This window comes from Fukomys damarensis, unplaced genomic scaffold (genome assembly GCF_012274545.1).
Source record: "Fukomys damarensis isolate Sample0158 unplaced genomic scaffold, DMR_v1.0_HiC HiC_scaffold_36, whole genome shotgun sequence".
In the NCBI taxonomy this organism is placed as follows: domain Eukaryota; kingdom Metazoa; phylum Chordata; class Mammalia; order Rodentia; family Bathyergidae; genus Fukomys; species Fukomys damarensis.
In genome coordinates, this window is record NW_022900948.1 from 38073764 (window position 1) to 38093442 (window position 19679).

The following is a 19679-nucleotide window of genomic DNA, read 5'->3' on the forward strand; positions in this document are numbered from 1 at the left end:
AAATAGACAGATCATCTAGGCAAAAAATCAACAACAAAATACTAGAACTGAACCAAGCTTTTGGATGCATGGATTGAATAGATGTCTACAGAGTGTTCTACCCCACAAAATCAGAATATACATTCTTTTTGGCTGCCCATGGGTCATTCTCTGAGATAGACCACAAACTAGCTCACAGAACAGGTCTGAATAAATGCAAAAGAATCAAAGTTATCCCCTGTATATTATCAGATCATAGAACAATCAAATTTGAGATCAATAGCATAAAAAACTGTGGGAACTTCACAAACACATGGAAATTGAACAATAGTCTCCTGAGTAATCAATGGATCACAGCAGAAATTAAGGAAGAAATTAAACACATTTTACAAATAAATGAAAAATGCCAATAGAACATACAGGAATCTATGAGACACAATGAAAGCAACTCTATGTGGAAAATTCATAGCACTGAATGCCCACACTAGGAAAACAGAGTGAGCTCAAATAATGATGAATCTTACACTCCTAGAAAAACAAGAGCAAGAAAAACCCAAAGCTCAAATAAGAGAGGAAATTATAAAGATTAGAGCAGAAATCAATGCTATGGAAACTAAGAAAATGATACAAAGATAAATGAATCGAAGAGTTGGTTTTTTGAAAGAATTAATAAAACTGATAAACCCTTAGCTAACCTTATCAAAAAAGGAAAGAAAAGGTTCAGATCCATGCAATCAGGAATGAAAAAGGTGAAGTAACAACAGATCCAACAGACATCCAGAGGATCATTAATAAATACTATGAGAACCTGTACTCTAATAAAACAGAAAACACAGAAGAAATGGACAGATTTCTAGATATTTATGGATTACCAAAGTTGAATAAAGAAGATAAAAAACATTTCAAACACCTCAATTACAATCAGTGAAATTGAAAATGTAATTAAATATTTACCAACAAAGAAAAGCCCAGGTCCTGATAGAGTCACTGCTGAATTTTGCAAGACATTTAGAGAAGAACTACTGCCATTACTCTTCAAACTTTTCAATGAAAATTGAAAGGGAAGCAATATTTCCAAATTCATTCCTGGAAGCAAGTATAACTTTGATTCCCAAACCAGGGAAAGATGCAACTAAAAAAGAGAACTACAGGCCAATCTCCTTAATGAATATGGATGCAAAAATCCTTAATAAGATACTAGCAAGCATAATACAGAGAATCATCAAGAAAATCATACATCCTGACCAAATTGGATTTATTCCAGGGATGCAAGGATGGTACAACATACGTAAGTTAATAAATGTAATACACAATATTAACAAAGTCAAGGACAAAAGCCACATGATCCTCTCGATAGATGCAGAAAAAGCACTTGATGAAATTCAACAGCCATTCATGATAAAAACTTTGCAAAAAATTGGAATAGATGGTCTATACCTCAAATTAATAAAGGCTATCTATGAAAAACCATCAGCCAACATCATATTGAATGGCCAAAAACTGAAAACCTACATGTTAAAATCAGGAACAAGACAAGGATGCCCATTATCACCACTTCTCTTCAATATAGTTCTGGAAACATTAGCCACAGCAAGCAATTAGACAAGAGAAAGAAAGTAAAGCAATAAAGATAGGAAAGGAAGAAGTTAAACTGTCATTATTTGCTGACGATATGATAGTCTACATTGAAGATCCAAAAAACTCCACCAAAAGACTCCTAAAGTTAAATGACACTTTTAGGAGAGTAGCTGGATGCAAGGTGAACACCCAAAAGTCAATAGCCTTCTTGTACACAAATAACAGACCCCCTGAGAGAGAAATTAGGGAAACAATTCTTTTCACAATAGCATCCAAAAAAATGAAGTATCTAGGAATCAATCTAACAAAAGAAGCAAAAGACTTCTACACTGAAAACTACAGCACTCTGAAAAAAGAGATTGAAGAGGATATAAGAAAATGGGAAGATATCCCCTGCTCCTGGGTAGGAAGAATCAACAGTGAAAATGGTCATACCAGAAGAACTGCCAAACAGATTCAATGCAATGCCAATTGAAATCTCAACAGCATATTTCACAGAACTTGAGAAAACAATCGAAAAATTCATTTGGAAGCAGAAGAGAACTACAATAGCAAAAAACGTTCTAGGCAACAGAGACATGGCATGGGATATCAGAATATCAACTTGAAACTATACTACAAAGCTATGGTATAAAAACAGCATGGTATTGGCAAAGAAACAGAACTGAGGATCAATGGAATAGATTAGAAGATGCAGAAACAATACCAGACACACTCAGCTACCTAATCCTTGACAAAGGAGCCAACCTTACCCACTGGAGGAAAGATAGCCTCTTTAATAAATGGTGTTGGAAAAACTGGATTTCAACCTGCCAAAATTAAAACTAGATCCCATCTTTCACCAGGCACTAAACTAATTTCCAAGTGGATTAAAGATCTAAATATCAAAACATAAATATTAAACTTACTGGAAAGTAAATTGGGTAGAACTCTCGAAGACATTGGCAGAAGAGAAAACTTTATGAACAAATCCTCAGCAGTGTGAGAACTTGCAAAAGAATAAACAATTGGGATGTCATGTATCAAATGTTTTTGCAGTGCAATTGAAATATCCTACAAGATTAGAAGTTCCATTTGACCCAGGCATCCCTCTGCTGGTAATTTTTCCAAAAGAATTAAGAGAATAATACCACAGTGATATATGTACACCCATGTTTATAGCAGCACAATTCATAATAGCTAAAACTTGGAAACAACCCAAATGCCCACCAAGTGGAGACTGGATAAAGAAGATGTGGCTTTTATTATAAAATGGAATATTACTGAGCCATAAAGAATTAGAAACTAGAAACCCTTATAGCCAAATTGTTGCACATTGAGGCTATACTCTTAAGTGAAATAAATAGTACACACTTGAGTACATACTGAATAATTTCTCTGGTTTGAAAAACTAAAAGTGTAAATTAGGTTCAAAGGGTATAATTGGGAGAGTGAAATAGGAAGAAAATGGCTAAAGTGGAAGTGATAAGTGTAGATGAAAGAAATAAGGGAAAAGAAAAAAATGTGAAAAAATAGAAACAGTCTTTGTAAATAGGGAAGGGTGAAGGGGGTGAAGAGGGGTAGGGGTATGGGGAAAAAACAAGAACCAAGATATATAATGTAAAGATACAAGATCCCAATGATAAATGTAACTGTATTTGCTGTAAATGTACCAATAAACTTAATGAAAAAAGCATTAATATCATTCCACACAATTCCCTTGAACCCCTTCCCATCCAATATTAATAGTGTCTTTGCTTTAACAATACATTAACACATTGCTGGATTTGTCTCTAGCTCTGGCACTGTAGCTGGATCATGTACTGGTGGAAACTCTAGCTCAGGGGAATCTGTCTGGCTTAAAACTGAAACTAGCTCTACTTAGAGCCATCAGTGTATCTGGCAGTACTGGAACTCAATCTAGCTAGGGAGCTGGCTAGAGCTCTGGACTTAACTCTACCTCTGCTACTGCTGCCTATTAAGTTAATATTGGAGCTCGCTCTGCCTTTGGAGCTGGTGCTGGGCCACTGCAGAGTTTAGAGGATTCTCCAGTCAAGAATATGTTTAGGTCTTTGTATATGTAAAATTGTGTTGCTGCAAACGGGGATAATTTGATCTCTTTTTTTTTCTTTTCTATTATTATTATTATTATTATTGTTGTTGTTGTTGTTGTTATTTACTTTTTTGGGGTACAGGGGATAAAACTTGTGACCTTGTGCTTGCAAGGCAGGTGACAGATCCACTAAGCTGAATCCCCAACCCTTGATTCTAGGTTTCCTATTTGTATGCTCTTCATTGCTTTCACTAGTCTCACTTTTCTGAAAAGACATCAAATTCTACATTGAGTAATAACGAAAGTAGACATCGTGGCCTTGTTCCTGATCTTACTGAAAATCATTCCAGCTTGTGTGTATATCAGTTGATGTTAAATATACATTTGTCTTATATAGTGTTTGCTGTGTTAATGTATATTCCTTCTGAATCTAAGTTTTAGGGTCCTTTACAGTCATGAAAAGTTATTAAATTTTATTGAATTTTCCCCTGAATCTATTTTTTTCACTTTAATTTTATAGGTACATTTAAGGTATACAACGTAGTGACATTCATCATTGGAAATTTATACATTTGCACAATCCATTTTGGTTCTTATTTTTTCCCCATTCCCCTGCCCTCCCTTAAACCCCTTGACCCCTCCATATCTACAAAGACTTTGTTTCCATTTTTAAATTTTTCTCATGTTAATTCCATTTGCATCTCTCTTTTCCCCTACCCCCATTTCCCCTATTGCTTTGCACCTTTCCGTCCTATTTCAATTTATCTATTATACCTTTAAAACCTTATTTACACTTTCAGTTTCTCACACTTGAGAAACTATTCAGTGTTTATACATATGCCCCCCCCCCCGGTACCAGGGACTGAATTTGGGTCTTTGTGCTTGTGAGACAGGCAGCGGAATCACTGAACTAAATCCCCATCCCTATATATCCTCTTTATTTCACTTAAGAGTAGTTGCCTCAACGTGTATCCATTTAAGTATAAATGTCTCTAGATTCTCATTCTTTATGGCTGAGTAGTACTCCATTTTATTTTAAAAAACCACATTTTCTTTATCCAGTCTCCAGTTGTTAGTTGGGCTGCTTCGACATTTTAGCTGTCTCAAATAGTGCTGCTATGAACATTGGTAAATATATCAATATGGTATGATTCTTGTAATTCTTTGAGAAAGATACACAGCAGGGGGATCACAGGATCCAATGGACCTCCAATCCTAGTTCTTTGAGGTATCTCCATACTGATTTCCACAGTGGCTTCACCAGTCTACACTCCCACCAGAAGTGGAGAAGGGTTTGCTATTTCCTCACATCCCCACAAGTACTGGTCAATGGTTGATTTCATGATAGCAGCCATTCTTTCTGGGGAGAGGTGGAATCTCTCTCCAATGACCAGTGATGTTAAACATTTATTCATATGTTTATTTGCTATTTCTGCTTCTTTGTCTGGGAAATGTCTGTTCATTTCAGATACCCAGTTTTGGATTGGATCTTTAAATTTGGGAGGTCTGATTTTTAAAGTTCTTTATATATTCTAGATAGTATGCCTTTGCCTGAGGACAAAACTGAAGTTTTTCTCATACTGTGGGTTGTATCTACACACTACTGGTTGTTTCTCTTGCTGTGAAGAAGGTTTTAAATAAGAAGATATCTCACTTGTTGATTGTTTGTACTAGTTCACAGTCAACTGAGGCTTTGTTCATAAAATCTTTTCCTCCACCAATGTCTTCAAGACTTCTACCAACCTCTTCTCCAGCTAGTTTAGTGTTTCTATTTTAATATTTAGATCTTTAATCCATTTCAGTTTAGTGCATGGTGAGAGATATAGGTCTAGTTTTAATCTCTGGCAAGTCAAACTGAGTTTTTCTAGAACCTTTTATTAAAGAGGCTATCTTTCCTCCATTAAAGGTGTATGGCTCCTTTGTTGAAGATGAGGTGGCTGAGTGTGTCTGGGGTTGTTTCTGCATCTTCTAATCTGTTGCACTGGTCCTTGGGTCTGTTTCTTTGCCAGCACCATGTTGTTTTTATCACAGTAGTTTTGTACTGTAGTTTCAAGTCAGGGTTTGTGATATCCCTACCTTGTCTTTATTGCTTTTGCTATTCTAGGTCTCTTCTTGTTCCAAGCGAAGTTTTGCATTGTTTCTCAAAGTCTGTCATACTTCATACTTGGTAATGGAATTTCAATTGGGATTGCATTGAATCTATATAGCAGTTTTGCAAGTATGGCTATTTTCACTATGTTGATTCTTCCTACCCAGGAGCAAGGGATGTCTTTCCATTTTCTTATATCCTCTTCAATCTCTTTTTTCAGTGTATTTTAGTTTTCAAAATAGAGGTCTTTGATTTCTTTTGTTCAATGTATTCCTAGGTATTTCAGTTTTTGGATTCTGTTGTGAAAGGGATTGTTTGTCCCACTTCTATCTTAGTGAATCTGTTTTTCATATACAGGAAAGTTATTTATTTTTGTGTGTTGACCTTTTATCCAGATACATTGTTGAGTTTCATTGCTAAGTCTAGAAGACTTCTGGTGGAGTTACTGGGGTCTTCTAAGCAGAGTATCATGTCATCTGCAAATAATGACAATTTGACGTCTTCATTTCCTATCTTTATTCATTTTATTTCTTTCTCTTGTCTCATTGTTGTGACTAATTTTTCCAAAATTATATTGAACAGTAGTGGTGATAGTGGATGTCCATGTCTTATTCCTGATTTTAATGTGAAGTATTTCAGTTTTGACCACTTAGTATGGTATTGACTGTTGGCTTTTCAAAGATGGATTTCATCAGATTGAGGTAATGACCATCTATTATAATTTTTGGATGGTTTTTATTTAAATATGTGTTGAATTTTGTTGAATGCTTTTTGTGCATCTTTTGAGATGATCATATGGTTTTTGTCTTTGGCTGTATTAATACAGTGCATTAAATTTATTGATTTACATATGTTGACCCATCCCTCCATCCCTGGGATATATCCCAATTCATCAGGGTTTGTGATCTTCTTGACGACTCTGTATTCTGTTTGCCAGTATCTTGTTAAGGTTGTTTGCATAAGGTTGTTCATTAATGATATTAGCATATAATTTTCTTTTTTGGTTGGGTCTTTCTCTGCCTTGGGGATCAAGGTGATGCTTGCTTCCAGGAGTGAATTCAGTATTGCTTCCCTTTCAATTTCATTGAAAAATTTAAACAGGAGTGGCAGTAGTTCCTCTCTAAAAATGCCTTTTAGAATTTAGCAGTGGAATACATCAGAACCTGGGCTTTTCTTAGTTGGTATGTTTTTAATTACATTTTCAATTTCATTGATTGATATTGGGGTGCTTAGAATTTTTAGGTCCTCTTCGTTCAACTTTGGTAATTTATATTAATCTAGGAACCTGTCAGTTTCTTCTGTATTTTCCATCTTATTGTTGTATAGGTTCTCAAAGTAGGTAATATTGATAATGCTGTGGATTTCTAATGAGTCCATTGTAATTTCTCCCTTTTCATTCCTAATTGCATGGATTTGGGACTTTTCTTTCCTTTTTTGATAAGGTTGGCTAAAGGTTTCTCTATTTTGTTTATCCTCTTGATGAACCCACTCTTGGCTTATTTTATTTTTTTTGTATTGTTCTCTTAGTCTCCAACACATTGATTTCTGCCCTCATCTTTATAATTTTCTCCTTTGTATGAGCTTTGGATTTGTTCTGCTTTTCTTTTTCTAGAAGCTTAGGGTTCAGCATAAGGTTGTGTAATTGAGCACCCACTATTTTCCTAACATGAGCATTCGTTGCTATGAATTTCCCTTGTAAGACTGCCTTCACTGTGTCCCATAGATTCCAATATGTGGTATTATCATTGTCATTTAATTGTAGGAACTGTCTGATTTCTTAATTTTCTATGTGACCCATTGGTTATTCAGAAGAGTGTTTTTCAATTTCCTTGTGTTTATGAAATTTTTGAGGTTTCTTTTGCCATTGATCACCAATTTCATCCCAGTTGGTCTCATAATATATAGGGGATAATTTAAATCCCTCTGCACTTACTTAAACATGAGCAAGTATGTAGTCTATTTTGGAGAATGATCCATGTGTAGTTGAAAACAATATGTATTCTATTTTTGGGAGGTGGAACACTCTGTAAACATCTTTTAAATATATTTGTTAAAGAGTTTGAGTTCTAGTATTTTGTTGTTTATTTTTTATCTACTTGATCTATCTATTTCTGACAACTGGGTATTTAGTACTACTAGGGTACTACTACTGGGTATAGGCGACTACTAATATTTTAGTGCTTATTTGATTTTTCATGTCCATTAGTATTTGTTTTATATAGTTGGGTACACTAGTATTTGGAGCATATATATTTATGATTTTCAACTCTTCCTCTTGGATATTTCCCTCTATAAGGATGTAGTAGCCTTCACTGTCACTCTTAATTAGTGTTGGTTTGAAGTTCAATTGACCTGCAAGAGAATAGCTACTCCTGCTTTTGTGTGGTTCCTGTCCTATAGAGTATTGTTTTCCACACTTTAACTTTCAGTATGAGTTTCTTTTTGAATTAAGTGTATTTCTTGTATGCAGCATATTGTTGGATCTTGCTTCATGACCCATTCTTCCATTCTATTTCTTTTAACTGGTGAATTGAGGCCATTAATGATTAACATTAATTGATGTTGATAACTGATATGTATTGACTTATTTAAGCTATGACTTTTACTTTGTGTTGGATTCTCTCCCATTGCATTTAATTTGTTTTCATACTTGATGGATTCATTCTTGGGCTTCCTTGGGTTGTGATCCTCATTGTCTTTCCTAGGATATGATTTACAAATTTTTGAACTGCTGGTTTGGTGTTCATGAAGTTCCTTGGATACTCTTTGTAATGAAAGTATCTTAATTCTTCACCAATTTTGAAAGATAGTTTTGCAGGATACATCAATCTAGGTTGCAGGTTGTTTTCTTATAGGGCTTAGAATACTTCACTCCAGGATCTTCTTGCCTAGACAGTTTGTGTTGAAAAGTCTACTGTGGATCTGATGGGCTTTCCTTTGTATGAAATTTGTTTCTTTTCTCTGGCTTCTTGTAAAATTTTGTTCATCTTCTTGGCTTCTTAAATCTTGACTATTAGATTTTTTTTATCTTGGCTAGTTGGAGTCCTATATACTTCACTTATCTGTATGTCAACTTCTTTTCCCCTGCTTGTGACATTATTTATGTAGATAGTATTTTTATGGGACATACTTCTTCATAATAGTCATTATTTATCCTTTGCATTTATTTTTTGGTACCAGGGATTGAACTCAGGTCCTTGCACTTTTGAGACAGGCAGCAGAACCACTGAACTAAATCCCTAGCCTTGTATTTCTTTTTTAAAATTAAATTTATTGGTACATTTTAGGTATACAATACTGTTACATATATCATTGGGATCTTGTACCTTTACATGACTTATCTTGGTTCTTATTTTTCCCTATTTCTCAGCCCTCCCTTCATCCCCTCCACCCTTCCCTGTTTACAAAGACATTATTTCCATGTTTTTCCTTTTCTCTTATTTTTTCTTTTCCCTCCTTGCCTTTCTCCTACCCCTCTGGCTCTCTACACTTTTACACTTTTTCTTCCAATTACAATATAAGAATTATACATTTTTATACTTATACTTCCAGTTTTTCACATCAGAGAAAGTTCCGTATTTACACATGTGTCTTATTCATTTCACTTAGGAGTATGGCCTCAATGTGCATTAATTTAGATATAAAATTCTATAATTTTTCTTTCTGGCTCCATTTTATTTAAAAACCACATCTTCGTTATTCTGTCTCTAGCTGATGGGCAATTGAGCTGTTTCCAAGTTTTAGCTATTACAAACTGTGCCACTAAAAACATAGGTGCACATATATCACTGTGGTATGATACTTTTAATTCTTTTGGAAAGATACCCAGCAAAGGGATATCTGAGTCAAATGGGATCTCTAATCCTAGTTCTTTGAGGTATCTCCATATTGATTTCCACAGTCATTATACTGGTCTACACTCCCAGTGGCAATGATGAAGGGTTCCTTTCTTCCCACAACCCTGATAGCATTTGCTGTTGGTTGATTTCTTGATATCATCCATTCTTTCTGGGGTGAGATGGAATCTCAGTGTTGTTTTCATCTGCATCTCTCGAATGACAAGTGATGTTGAACATTTTTTCATATATTTATTTGCTGCTTTTACTTGTTTGATGGAGAAATGTCTGTTCATTTCAGATGCACATTTTTGAATTGGGTCTTTATATTTGGGGGATCTGATTTATTTGTGTGCTTTATTATTCTAGGTAATAGACTTTTGTCTGAGAAACTTCTGGTAAATTTTTTTTGCCACTTTGTACGTTGTCTCACAGCTCTCTTGGTGATTTCTCTTTCAGTGCAGAAAATTTTTATAAAGATGAAATCCCGATTGTTGATTCTTTGTGCTAGTTCCTGTACTATTGAGGATCTGTTCATAAAGCCTTTTTCTATGCCAATGTCTTCAAGAGTTCTACTTAATTTATCTTGCAGAAAGTTTAGTGTTTCTGTTTTAATATTTAGATCTTTAATCCACTTGGTTTTTAGTTTAGTGCATAATGAAAACAAGGGTCTAGTTTTAATCTTTGGAAAGTTGAAATTCAGCTTTTCCAACACCTCTTATTAAAGAGGCTGTCTTTCCTCCAGTTTGGAAGTTTGGCTACTTTGTCAAAGATGAGGCAGTTGAATATTCTAGAGTTGTTTCTGCATCTTCTAATCTATTCTGATATTCACATTTATGTCTTTGCCATACCGTGTTTTTTTTCACAATGGCTTTGTAGTATAGTTTCAAGTTGGGAATCATGATATTCCCTATCATGTCTCAGTTGCTAGTATTTCTTTTGGTATTTTAGGTCTCTTCTGATTCCAAATAAATTTTTGGATTGTTTTTCTGATTCAGTGAAATATAGTGTCAGAATTTTAATGGGAATTGCATTGAATCTGTGTAACAGTTTTGGAAGTATGACCATTTTCTCTATATTGATTCTTCCTATCCAGGAACAAGGGATATCTTTCAAATTTCTTATATCCTCTTTGATGTCTTTTTCAGAGTGCTATAGTTCTCAGTGTAGATGTATTTTGCTTCTTTTAATTAGATTGATTGTTAGATATTTCATTTATTTGGATACTACCGTAAAAGGGATGGTTTCCCTAATTTCACTCTCAATGAGTTTCTTATTTGTATACAAGAAGTCTATTGATTTTTTGAGCGTTAACCTTGTATTCCGCTCCACTACTGGATCTGTCAATTAAGTCTATAAGTCTATTGGCAGAGATGTAAAAGGGATGGTTTCCCTAATTTCACTCTCAATGTTTCTTATTTGTATACAAGAAGTCTATTGATTTTTTGAGTGTTAACCTTGTATTCCGCTCCACTACTGGATCTGTCAATTAAGTCTATAAGTCTATTGGCAGAGTTTTGGGGGTCTATGTAGAGTATCGTATCATCAGCAAGTAATGACAGTTTAAATTCTTCCTTTCCTATCTTTATTGCTTTTATTTCTTTCTCTTTTCTAATTGCTGTGGCTAATTTTCCAGAACTATATTGAACAAGACTGGTGATAGTGGATGGCCTTGACTGGTTCCTTATTTTAGCGTGAAGATTTTCAGTTTTTGACCATTGAATATGATGTTGGCTGTTGGTTTTTCATAGAGAGCCTTTATCAATTCAAGATAAAGACCATCCATTCCAATTTTCTAAAGTTTTTATCATGAATTTGTGTTTACTTTTTCATCTGTGATTTTGTTTGTCTTGTTCTCTTACTTTCTGGTTAGTATACCTAAAGATTTATCATTTTGTTTCACTTTTCAAATACTAGTGACTGCATTTTGTTTAACTTTTTTTGTATTTTATTTATTCCAGCATTGACTTGTTATTTCTTTCCCACTGCTAATTTCAGGTTTTATTTGTTTTTGATTCTCTAGTTCCTGAGCTCTTCCATTCAACATTTTATTTGAAATATTTACATTTTAATGTAAGCACTCTTTATTATAGGCTTTCTTTTCTACATCACATGGGTTTTGGAATGTATTATTTTCTTTTTTTTTAATTTTATTGAGTTTATTGGTACATTTAGGGATACAGTACAGTTACATTCATTGTTGGGATCATGTACCTTTACATGGCGAGTCTTGATTCTCATTTTGGAATGTATTATTTTCATTTCTTTGTGTTTTGAGAAATTTTTAATTTTCCCTTTTGATTTTTTCATTAATCCATTAGTAAATAAAACATATTATTTAATTTCTGTGTGTCTTTATATTTTCTGAAGTTTGCCTTGCTGATTTCTAATTTTATTCCAGTGTGACCAGAGAAGATAGTTCTCTTTCAATAAAAAAAATCCTGAGAAAGAATGTACTGCAAAAATAACTTCAATTGCTTTATTATAATATGAGAAATAATTAAAATGAATTTCTATCTCATACTGTATCAAAATGACCAATTTCATTCATTTCAAAGATTTTAAAGACTGAACACAAAAGTAGAGTGTACTATCATCAGGTACAGAAGATAAAGGAGTCCTTTTGAAAAATTTTCAGATATATTTGGTTAAACCATGGTACAAAGCACATAATTTTTTAATGCCTGCACAAAATTCTATCAGGCAACGAAAATCTTCAAGTTCTGTAATTACTTGGTTGTGTTGAATTGTGATCAAAGCATATGCTATTGATATTCTATGGTTTAACTTCTCTTGACCTATAGTTCAGTTTTTTATGACACAATACTAATTAAGTACAGTGGATGCATTTTCCCCAATATCTCAAGTTAGCTTCTGTCTTCCCAAGTCACAAACTTTTCCTGGCCTCTAAACAATCTTATGGTAATATAAACTATTAGTCAGAAGATGTTTTGTTGTGTGTGTGTGTGCTTGTATGTAGAATTAGTCCTGATATCATGTTGTGCCAGACAGAATTACTTTGGCACATTAATACTATTTATCCAAGTACAACTTGCTCCCCATATAAAAAATACGAGACTGCCTTTTCTCATCTCTTGCCTTTCCCAGTGCTACATCTATTAATTATTATCTAGAAGACAGAATGATTGCCATTTTCAAGGTGACTTACTCAAAGAATTACCTGAAATTCAAGCATACAATCTCAAATTGATGCACCAGCATTAAGTACATTAAAATTAAACCACTGATAATAAAAACAAAAACAAAAACTTATTATCTTTAAATGGTAGGAGACATTTGAGAGTAAACAATGGGAAAGTATCAATGTCTAGATTTTATGAAGACTGTCTACAATAAGATAATTAAATACATGATACTCAGCAAGAAAGCAGGTGAAAGACATGATCATGTACTTCAAATGAATGCATTCTGTAGAAATGAGAGGAGTAATGATGTTCTTGTGGGTAAATGTAGGTCTCCTCCTGGGTAGATTGGCTTTTTGCAATGTGGTAATTTGGGATCCAGTCTCAATTATCTCTTAGAGCAGCAGGTAATCGGTTTCCATGTAACAGAAGGACACACTTTTTTAGAATTCTGAAGAGGAAATAACACACATATCTTTTCCACTGGGAACAATGTGTCACCTACACACATCCAAATTAGTAGAAAATGTAGAAGCTGCTTCCCAGTGGAAATTTAAAAAGTTGAAAAATTTTGAAAAGCAGCCAGTCACTCATCACATATAGCCAATACATACATGCTCTGATGTTTTTCTGCATTGAAGATCAGAGAACTATAAAGTAACAACAGTGAAATAAAATTTGCAATTCATTAAACTCACAAAACATTTGGAATTCTGTCTATTAATACCAAGCGTGTTACTTCTATGTCTGAGAAATGTCTGTTCATTTCCGATGCCCATTTTTGAATTGGGTCTTTATATTTGGGGGGTCTGATATTTTTGAGCTCTTTATATATTCTAAATAGGTGACCTTTGTCTGAAGAATAGCTGGTAAAATTTTTTTCCTATGCTGTGGGTTATCTCAACTCTGTTGGTGGTTTCTTGTAGTGCAGAAGCTTTTTAAAAAGATAAGATCCCAATTGTTTATTTTTTGTGCTAGTTCCTGTGCAACTGAGGATTTGTTCATAAAGTCTTTTCCTATCTTAATGCCTTCAAGAGTTGTACCTAACTTATATTCCAGCAGGTTTATTGTTTCTGCTTTTTTATATCTTTAATCAACTTGGATTTTAGTTTAGTGCAAGGTGAAAGATAGGGGTCTAGTTTTAATCTTCAACAAGTTGAAACCCAGTTTTACTGACACCACTTATTAAAGCAGTTATCTATCCTCTAGTGAGGATGGTTGGCTCCTTTGTCAAGGATGGGGTAGCTGAGTACATCTGGAGTTGTTTCTGTATCTTCCAGTCTATTCCACTGATCATGGCTTTGTTGTTTTTATAGTAACATGCTGTTTTTATGACAGTGGCTTTGTAGTATAGTTTCAAGTTAGGGATTGTGATACGCCCCTCTATATCTCTGTTGTCTAGAATTGCTTTTACTATTTTAGGTCTCCCCCTGTTCCAAATGAATTTTTGGATTGTTTTCTCAAGTTCTGAGAAATATACTCTTGGGATTTCAATTGGGATTGCATTGACTCTCTATAGCAGTTTTGGTAGCATGGCCATTTTGACTGTGTTGGTTCTTCCTACCCAGGAACAAGGGGTGTCTTTCCTTTTTCTTGCATTCTCTTCAGTCTCTTTTTTCATGGGGTTGTAGTTCTCAATGTAGAGGTCTTTTGCTTCCTTTCTTAGTTTGATTCGTAGACATTTCATTTTTTGAATGCTATTCTGAAAGAGATTGTTTTCCTAATTTCACTCTCAGGGAGTCTGTTATTTGTGCATAAGAAGATAATTGATTTTGGGGTGTTTACCTTGTATACAGCTAGTCTACTGAATCTGTCAATCAAGTCTAGATGTGTTTTGGCAGAGTTTTTTGGATCTGTGTAGAGTATCACATCATATGCAAATAATGACAGTTTAACTTCTTCCTTTCATATGTTTGTTGCTTTTATTTCCTTTACTTGTCTAATTGCTATGGCTAATGATTCCAAAACTATATTGAACAGGAGTGGTGATAATGGACAGCAGCAAATCAACATATGAAAAAAATGCTCAACATCACTGGTCATTCACAAAATGCAAATGAAAGCAACACTGAGATTGCACCTCACTCTATGAAGAATGACTGCTATTAAGAAATCAACCAATAAAAAATTCTGACAGGGTTGTGGGGAGAAAGGAACACTTCTTCATTGTTGTTGGGAGTGCAGGCTTGTGCAACAACTGTGGAAATCTATATGGAGATACCTCAAAACACTAGGATTAGAGGCCTCATTTGACCCAGCTATCCTCTGCTAGTTATCTTTCTAAAAGAATTAAAATAATCAAACCCAGTGATATATGCTCACTCATGTTTATAGCAGAACAGCTTGTAATAGTTGAAACTTAGAGACAGCCCAATTACCCATCAACTGGAGACTATAAAAAAGATGTGTTTTTTAAAGATGAAATGGAGTAATACTCAGCCATAAAGAATGAGAAACTAGAGATATTTCAGTTGATGCACATTGAGGCCATATTCTTAAGTGCAATTTATAGGACACATATGTGTAAATACCAAATAGTTTCTCTGTTATGAAAAAATAAAAAATGTAAATAAGGGTTAAAATGTATCACTGATATTGTGTAATAGGAAGAAAATGTCTAAAGTAGTAGAGGAAGTGGGAGGGGTAGGTGAAAGGTAAGAAGGGAAAAGAACACATACAATAAAAAGAATAAAATGGAAACATGTCATTGTAAATAGGGAAGGATGGAGGGGGTGAAGGGAGGGATGGTGTATGGGAAAAAATAAAAACCAAGATATGTCATGTAAAGGTACAAGATCCCAGTAATGTTTATAATTGTATTATATACCTACAATGTACCAGTAAACTTAATGGAAAAAATACCAAGAGTATGTTAGAGGTAAATCATGACTTCTCATAGTGTGAGGAGAGAAGTTAAAATTAATTTAGCTTTAAAAAATTGATTGATTATTTTTAGAACTGTTTATGTAAAAAAACTAAGCAGATAATGTTCATACAATTCATTTCCTACACCCCTGCCCACAGTTTCATGTATTAACATATTTCATGGTGTACTACATTTATTATATACTCAAACTAACATTGATACAATATCACTGACTAAATTTCAACCTTTGTGTTGGTGTTCATATATTATGCTCTACAGATTTTACAAAATTGTTTTATTTTCCCCTTGGCTTTGACAAACAATGAAATGTGTGTACTGTTACATTATCATGCATAATACATTTTCTGTTCTAAAAGTCACCATTCCTCCACCTATTCTTCATCCCTCTTCCTCCCAAACACAAGACTTTTCACAACCATTGATTGTTTTATGGTCTCTATTGATTAGCCTTTCTTAGAATGTCATACATTTGGAACCACATAGTGTGCTGCCTTTTCTGACTGGCTTCTTAGTACTATACCCATTCTAACTAGACCATTGTCCTGGCCTTTGACAAAAAAAAGTCTTATTTCAATTTGTGATTAAGCCACCACACTTGGGAAAAAAGGAGTTGTGTGCCTAGTTACCATCATTCTAACACATCTAAAAAATGTGGACAATGTATAAGAAATTACAAACAATCAAAAAGGAGTGGAGTGGGTAGAGGAATGGGTAAAGGCTGGGAGATAAGCAGTAAGTTATAATTAGATAGCAGAAGTAGGTCTGAAGCTCTATTTCACAGTAGAGTCACTATAGATAATGATAAAATACTATATATTTAAAAATATTACAAGAAAGGATTTTGAGTGCTTTCAGTACAAAAAAGTGTGAGAAATGTTTCCTGAAAAATGTATTTTTTTCAGTACTGCATGTTGAAATCAGGGGCCTCACATCAAGCTACATCTTTATCCCTTTTAAAAGTTTTTATTTGGAAATAGAATATCAATGACTTGCTAAATTACCCTGGCTCGGTCTGAACTAAAAATTTTGTTGCCTCCTAGATCATAGGTATTACATGCATATTCAACAGTGGCCAGCTAAAGTTTGACTTTGATGCGACTATTACACATCAAATGTGTGGAAACATCATATGCTATCTTATAAAAATGTAATATTTTATGATTATATATATTATATTTTATATATACAAATATATATATATATTTATTATATTATATATATATACACAATCACAACTGAATTGCTCCTTGCAGTTAATTACAAAAAATAAATATTTTTCTCCATGACCCTGTATTCTCTTCAACCCATCCAGCCTCCCTATTTACAAGGAGTTTGTTTCCATGTTTTCCTTTTCTCATATCTTTTCCTTTCCCTTCTTCCCTTTCCCCTTTTCTTCCCACTTCCCCTACACATTTAGACCTTTTCTTCTTATTTCACATTATCAGTTATTCATTTTAAATCTTATTTACAGTTTCAGTTTCTTATACCAGAGAAACTATTCATTATTTACATGTCCATCATATTTATTTCACTTAAGAGTGTGGCCTCAATATGCATCCACTTAGCTATAAATGTCTCTAGTTTCTCATTCTTTATGGCTGAGTAGTACTCCATTTAAAAACCTTCTTTATCTATTCTCCTGTTGCTGGGTACATGGGTTGTTTCCAACCTTTATCTACTACTAACTGTGTTACTATGAACTTGGGTGCACATATATAACTCTAGTATGATTATTTTAATTCTTTTGGAAAGATACCCAGCAGAGGGATGGCTGGGTCAAGTGATACCTCTAGTCCTAGCTCTTTGAGGTATCTCCATATTGATTTCCACAGTAGTTGCACTAGTCTGCACTCCCACCAACAATTGAGAAGGGTTCCTTTCTCCCCACAACCCTGGCAATATTTGTAATTGCTTGATTTCTTGATAGCAGTCATTCTTTCTGGGGTGAGGTGGACTCTCAGTATTGTTTTCATCTGCATCTCTAGAATGACCAGTGATATTGAAAAAATTTTCATATGTTTATTTGCTGCTTTTACTTGTTTGTCTGAGAAATGTCTGTTTATTTTAGATGCCCATTTTTGAATTGGGTATTTGTATTTTTAGTGTTTTTTAAAGTTCTTTATAAGTTGTAGACAGAAGTCCTTTGTTTGAGAAACAGCTGATAAAAAATTTTCCTACTTTGTAAGTTGTCTCAGCTCTGTCAGTGATTTCTCTGGCAGTGCAGAAGCTTTTTAATAAGATGAGATCACAGATGTTGATTCTTTGTGATAGTTCCTGTGCTACTGAGGTAAAAAAATGAATATTAAAACAGTCACGGATTAAAATGTACAAATAAATTTATGACCACATTTTGGTAACTTGAGGGAAAAAAGCTTGCTAAAAAGGGCAGTAAATTATCCTGAGGAAAAATTAAAATGGCTAAAAGCTATGACTGAAGAAAAACTCTAATTGCATGACAATGATAGTATTCAAGAAGGGAAATTATGCAGGTGCTTGTAAAAACTATTCTGAAGTCCCTCAAGAAAAACACAAAAACTGAACATAGACAAAAACTACATCTAAGTTGAAACACATGCTGGAAAATGAATGTTAATCAAAATTCACTAAGAAGCAGTAATTCAGAGAGGACAGGATTTAGGTTTCATTTTCCTGGTGGAGAAGGCTTGTGCATGACTTAGAGAGTTTCATGTCAATTTAACATTCAGGACAATGCTCTCACACTGAAAATATTCTTCTACTCAGTAGATTTTTCAGAGCTCCTTTCATATCCCGATTCCTCAAACTGTAGATAAAGGGATTTAGCATGGGTGTGATCAGAGTGTACAACACTGCCACTATGACATCCTTGTCATTAGTGTTATTGGAAGAGGGAAGGAAATAGAGTCCAATAATTGCTCCATAGTATAGAGAAACAACAGACAGGTGGGAGCCACATGTGGAGAAAGCTTTGAAGATTCCCTTGATAGAGGGTGATCTCAGGATGGTGGGCACAATACGGCTATAAGACACCAGAGTGCATATAAATGGTAGTGTAATAACCATTGATCCTACAATGAGAATAACCAGGTCATTGATGGTGGTATCTGAACTGGACAGCTTAAGTAAGGCAGAGAGGTCACAGAAAAAGTGGTGGAGCGTGTTTTCTCCAGAGAAAGAGAGACGGGCTAGGAGGAGAGTGTGTACAAGGGAACCAGCACAGGACAAGACCCAGGATACAATTACTAGCAGGAAACAAAGTCCTTGACTCATGATTCTGGTGTAGTGCAGGTGATGACATATGGCCACGTATCTGTCATAGGCCATTGAAGTGAGAAGAAAACTGTCAAGATCTGCAAAAAATAAGAAAAAATATACCTGAGAAATGCACCCAGCATAAGAGATGAATTGACTCTGTGTCAGCATGTTCATGAGCATCTTTGGAGCTGTGACGGATGAGAAAGAGACATCAGTGAGAGCCAGGTGGCTTAGGAAGAAGTACATGGGGGTGTGGAGGCGGGAGTCCAGCCTGATGAGCAGGATGATGAGCAGGTTCCCCAGCACTGTGGTCAGGTACAGAACCAGCAACAGGGCATAGTACATGCCTTGCTCCTCCTTCCTGATAGGGAGCCCCAAGAGGATGAATTCAGATGCGCTGCTCTGATTACCCCTCCTCATGCTCTTTTCTACTGTTTTGCTGGAGAAACAAGAGGGGTGGACAAATGAGAAAATGAGAAGTCATTGTGACAATTACATAATAAAATGCATGATTTTCAACTAGCAGTCTAAATATCACAAGATTTTTAGCAATTGGTTTAAAATGATCTGGAGAAAGACTACCATTCATCCATCTGGCAAACAGCTAAAATATTTTGGGAAAACCATGGAACATCTGAATGATAATTAGTTCAGACCAGGTTCCAACTTGAGAAGTCTAGGAGTCTATGATAGAAATCTGAGGTAAGGGATTTAGGTGCAAGGCCAGATCAGGAACCAATTAATCAAAAATTAATAGATTATTTCTAATGAGTTTTTGGCCTGTAATAACCTTTGAAACATACTTTGGTTAATACTTTATTTTTAGCAATTGCATCAAGATGAGAGAATGCAGTTGGATGCTATTGAACAGCAAATTTGGAATCCTCCAAACTATCAGGGT

The 19679-nt window shown here is 34.6% G+C and overlaps 1 protein-coding gene across 1 annotated transcript in view; it reads right to left on the bottom strand.

Annotated features, from left to right (window-relative positions):
* LOC104858164 (olfactory receptor 50) overlaps positions 1 to 19198 on the bottom strand; it is a 27787-nt gene extending 8589 nt beyond the window's left edge. The window contains exon 1 of the mRNA XM_033759207.1: positions 18706 to 19198. Within this exon, the coding sequence (XP_033615098.1) occupies positions 18706 to 19198 (493 nt within the window). The remainder of the gene's footprint in view (positions 1 to 18705) is intronic.
* Positions 19199 to 19679: the final 481 nt, after the last annotated feature.